This window comes from Austrofundulus limnaeus, unplaced genomic scaffold (genome assembly GCF_001266775.1).
Source record: "Austrofundulus limnaeus strain Quisiro unplaced genomic scaffold, Austrofundulus_limnaeus-1.0 Scaffold307, whole genome shotgun sequence".
Classification (NCBI taxonomy): Eukaryota; Metazoa; Chordata; class Actinopteri; order Cyprinodontiformes; family Rivulidae; genus Austrofundulus; species Austrofundulus limnaeus.
In genome coordinates, this window is record NW_013952709.1 from 348224 (window position 1) to 353498 (window position 5275).

A 5275-nucleotide genomic window follows, 5' to 3' on the forward strand; every position below is an offset into this window, starting at 1 on the left:
CAATTAACAAGAGAACTCTACAAAACCAACACCCAAATGTTTATATTACGCATTTTACTTATTAATTTTCTAACAACAAAAAAACAGATTCTGTTTTCCAATCGATAACAATAAATTTACAGTATTTAGATTTCTCAGTGATGGTTAAAAATGATTCAGTGACAGAGTACTTTTAATTAATGTCTCCTCAAACCTCACACACATAAATACAAGTAACTGGAGTTTAAAATGCATGAATTAATACAACCGGTGTTGTAATTTTACTTTGATTGCAGCAGGTCATCAGCAGGTGTAGATTACCCCTTCACAATATTAAATAATTGTATTTCTCATAAAATAAGCTAAAGTAATTACTGCAGAACATGACAATTTTTTTATATCCAATTATTTGATTAATCGTCAGAATAATCAATAGATTAATCGACTACTAAAATAATCGTTAGCTGCAGCCCTAATAGACATGTCTAAAACTAAAGCGCGTCCTGGGACTTTTGACTCACACTTTTAATTGCAAATATCAATAAGTAGAACTATGTATATGTTGTAAAATAAATCAAAAACATGGAGCGTTGTTTCTGTGGCGGTACTTACAGGTACAGTATACAGTCTGAGTCCGTCTAACTCCGTGACGTTAGCCACTGAGGTGCAGTTGTCTCCTCGGAGGAAGACCTGGAAGAGACACATGTAGAGCAGAAGACAGTCACTGATGAAATGATGACATAATGAAAATTAGTCTAATCTCTAACACAAACAATCTAACAATTGTATTTCCTCTATTTGGGAAACTTCCTTCAATAATAATTTGTGTAAAGTGAAAGACTCTTTGTTGTTTGTGAAAGAAGTTTGAATGATTCCCATGGTTGATGAGCAGCTTCTGTGTCCATGTCCTTCCTGCTCAGTGTTGAACAAACTCACGTCTGAATCCTGTGGTGCAGCAAACTGTCCAAATTTTTGTTTTTCAAAAGCTTTTATACCCCACAATCAGAGTTGGAAAGTAACTAAGTACAAATACTTCTTTACTGTACTTAAGTAGAATTTTTGGGTATCTGTGCTTTACTTGAGTAATTATTTTTGAGCCTACTTTTTACTTCTACTTTTTACATTTTCACACAATTATCTGTACTTTCTACTCACTACATTTTTTAAAAAAGGCAAGAAGTAGAAAGTTGTTTCTTGTATTTCATTTTGCTTGTTTTCATTGCATCTTGTTATAGTAAATAAATACTATCCATATAAACTGTGCCTCCTGGATAGAGTGAATTTAATTGTGGTTGAATGAGAAGTATAAATATATAAAACACTGATACTGTATTAGTTTGTACACAAACATCATGTCACACTCCAGCAGGACAGAATCATTAAAATAAAAGTACTGTACTTCAGAAGTATTTGTATTTCATGAATTATATTATTGCATTTGGCCGCAGYCCTCAGATCAATTTTCATTTTGGGGAAAAGGTTTGTGCAGCCTTGATATATGTATATAAACTGAAACAGCTGGTCTAGTGCACCCTAAATTTAACATAATTTAATTATTTTAATTCAACAGTCATTTCTGCAGTTTTGGGGAGCTCACCTCCTAATAAATGTCCTTACAGAAAATCTAACTGCTCATTTTAAATCAATACGTTGACTTTTAATACTTAAGTACAAAAAAATATCAGATACTTTAAGACTTTTACTCAAGTAATATTCCTAAAGGAGACTTTAACTTTTACCAAAGTATTTTTGGTAAAATACTTGTACTTTTACTCTAGTAATATTCCTAAAGGAGACTTTAACTTTTACCAAAGTAATTTTTTTGGTAAGATACTTGTACTTTTACTCACGTATTACTTTGTGCTACATCATACAACACTGCCCACAATGATCAGGTAAATGGACTGTGCTTGTATAGTTCCTTTCTTATCCAACCAGGATACTGTGTTTTATACTACAAACTGTCCTCATTTACCCATTCACACAGCACAGTCTCTACAAAGCTAACATGTATCAATCCGAGACTAATCAGTGCCAATCACATTCACTGATGGGACACACATCAGAGCTGTTGGGGGTGAAGTGTCTTGCCTAAGGACACAACAACTGAGACAGCTGGAATGGGGGATCAAACCGGCAACCTTCCAGTTCCAGGATGACTCCCCTAAACACTCTGCCACAGCCGCCCCAAATAAGGTAGGTAATCAATGAATTTGATTAGCAGAAGCTAGCTCTTAAAAACTCAATTCCTGTGAATTTCCATGTCTTGTTTCTGAATTTTGACTGAGTTTTTGTTACATAAATAATTTAACCTGACGTTGTTCATCTGAGAGCTTCTCTRCCAAACTGTTCTTTAGCAAAAAGCAGTTTAGGTGTACTACAAGTACACTTATTTTACACACACACACAAAATAGTGAGGCAGTGTATTAAAACTGACTTTTTATAAACTATATTTGATATATTTAAGAATAGTATAATGATGTATACTTGGTCTTGTACTGAAAAGTATAAATAGAGGTTTAAGACTAAGTACAATAATACTAAGAATTAAACTTATACATTTTTTAAATGTTATATAAATATGTCAAAGTTATTCTCAAGAGTCTGTCTTGTGATTTTGTAAAAATGTTACAGTGTAGTATTCGTACAGTATGGGCTATACTTTAGGAAGTATATTTCAGCATTTAAATTGTATTATACAAGTAAGCCAACTAACAAGTATAATCTAACAATTAAAAAAAATAGCATTTTAATTTTAGTAATTCATAAAAGTGTACTTAAGGTATACTTAAATAAACCTAAATGTGAATTAGAAGTATAGAACTAGTGCAACGGCAGTACAGAGAGAAGTATACTTGTGGTACACTTTAAATATAATTCAACAAGCTAAAATATGAACACAAGTATACGTAGTACACTAGTATATAGATGAGTGTACTTCAGTGTGTAATTTGGTAAATTATAAAAAGACCTTATAACAGTATACTTAATACTTATACTTTTTATAAACTTAAAAAGGTCCCAGATTGGTCAGAATGAGTATTAAAGCTGTATATTTTCTAGTACACTACAAGTACACAGTGTGTAGTATACTTGATACTTTTTTCTTTATTTTTTTTCTTGACAAAGATTACAAAAGCGAGATACTCACGATGTTGAGGAAAGCCATGAGTAAGGTGATGAGGACACAGAGAATGACCAGAAACAGCCGCAGCGCCGCCTTGGTTGAAACGGCCCGTGACAGATATCTGACCCACTGAGCATTCAGAGGCATCTTAGAGCGTAATTTCTTTAAATAAAAACAAAAACATGCACAGTTTCGTTACTGAATTACTCTAATTACATGACTTTTCAATGCACAATGTGTTTGATTAACAGTAAGTTGTCTCAAATAAAAAAAAAGATTTTTAATTTTACAAAATATTACTCACTGGTATCTTTAGGTATAAAAAGATGAATACCTAAAGTATTGCTGCTGATGTGAATATCTATTCAGTTTATTATTAACACATGAAAAGTCCACGTTTTGATTTACCTCTATATGWTCAGTGAGAGCAACAAGCAGAAGCAGCAACATCGCAAGAAACGTCACACCATAAGACACTCCCATCTGATAGTTCCTGTTTAAAAAAAATTACAACTTTATTATTATTATTTTACTTAAAACGTTGTTTACTACACAGAAAGAGAAGACCTGTGTGTTTTGGCAGTAACAGTAGAGAGCGATTCTGGAAACACAAGGACATAAAACATGATAAAACCTGTAAGCTGTTGTAGGAACATGACTCAAGAGCTATTTACTTTTCAGAGACGAGCATCTGGACCGTGAAGAGAGTGACGAAGACTGCGGCCATGCAGCTCATTGAGTGGTGGACATCCGTGACCTCCGAAAAACGAAACTACAAAACAAACAAATGAGAAAGTTCATGCGGTTTGGTCACATTTCAGGATATACAACAAAAACAAGATGTTTTTCAAAAAACACTGAGAAAAGCACTGATTAGACATGAAGTTCCATCGCTAATACACCTCATCAAATGCTCACTTAAGAAAGGTTTACCTCTTTTTCTAAGTTGAAGTCTTTAAACAGAAGAGTCAACCAGTTGAGTTTCTTTGTTTTCTTCCTGAATGAAAAGAAATGAAGAATCAGTGAAGAGATACAAACATATAAATAAGGATATTTAAAGTCAAAACACAAAGGTTCATTATCTATTTAGTCAAAGGAACCCATGGTTTGACTGAATTTTGATTTGGTGCACAACAATTTAATTTAAAAAGAAGCTGGCATGTCGATGACGAGCACCAGAGAACATCAGGAAAGTGTATTTTCTTGTGTCTGGTGGTCGTGGCGTGCAGTAATCAGTGGGTAAGTGAGGGTACCCACATACTGTACAACATTAAGGTTCTGGTCAGACAAGACAGAGCACTGCGACTGACATCAGCCGAACTACAGGTTCACTGTTTCATGTGGAAGCTGCCATTGAAACATTATGTTGAGCAATGAATCTCAGTTCTGCGTTACCGAAGAGGACCGTCATTGTGGCCCCAAGGGGAGAGGACCAATCCTGTCAGTGCTGTGGAGAGACTCACTGGTGTTACCAATGAGGTACCGTATATGACTGGGGCAGGGGTCTGCAACCTGCGGCTCTGGGGCCACATGTGGCTCCTTGGTCCCTCTGCAGTGGCTCTTTTAAAATGTGACCAAACATAACAGAATAATCTTTTATACTCACAAAAGAAATCAATTTCTATGCAAATATGTGATCAATCTTGCTAATACAAAAAGTAAAACATGCTAGCCCGTTAACTTAAATAATCCAACTTCTTTCTAAGATCTTTCTCTCAAATTCATCAGAATTACCTTTAAACAATCTGAGGACTACATATTATTAAGATTTAGAAAAAATATATGCTTGAATAGTTCAGTTGTACTAGTTTTTATGAAATTCAGTATAAACTATATACAGTATTTTTCTTGTTTCTATGAATATGGTCTTTCCATTTGTCCTGATGTGTAAAAATAAGAATAGATAATAAAATTCACAATATATTTCTTGGTTTTATTGTCACCTCCACTGGCCGTGAAGATTCCCGAAAAGGCCCACTGACCACCAGTTGATAACCACAGTTGTAGCTTGTTTTGTGGCTCTGGACACATTTTATTAGTGAGCCAAGTAGCAGAAATGGCTCTTTTGATCGTAAAGGTTGCAGACCCCTGGACTAGAGCAGTGGTTCCCAAACTTTTTATCTTCTGACCCACAAAATATTCCTGGCAAAAACTTGTGACCCCAAATA

At 34.4% G+C, this 5275-nt stretch overlaps 1 protein-coding gene across 3 annotated transcripts in view; it reads right to left on the bottom strand.

Moving 5' to 3' along the window:
* The window catches only part of LOC106527078 (adenylate cyclase type 4), a gene marked incomplete at its 5' end in the record, with an annotated part of 47042 nt that overhangs the window by 16437 nt on the left and 25330 nt on the right, over window positions 1-5275 (bottom strand). For all 3 annotated transcript variants that reach the window (XM_014021842.1, XM_014021841.1, XM_014021840.1), the window contains 5 exon segments: window positions 592-669; window positions 3132-3269; window positions 3516-3600; window positions 3782-3879; window positions 4041-4104. In XM_014021842.1, coding sequence (XP_013877296.1) covers window positions 592-669; window positions 3132-3269; window positions 3516-3600; window positions 3782-3879; window positions 4041-4104 — 463 coding nt within the window.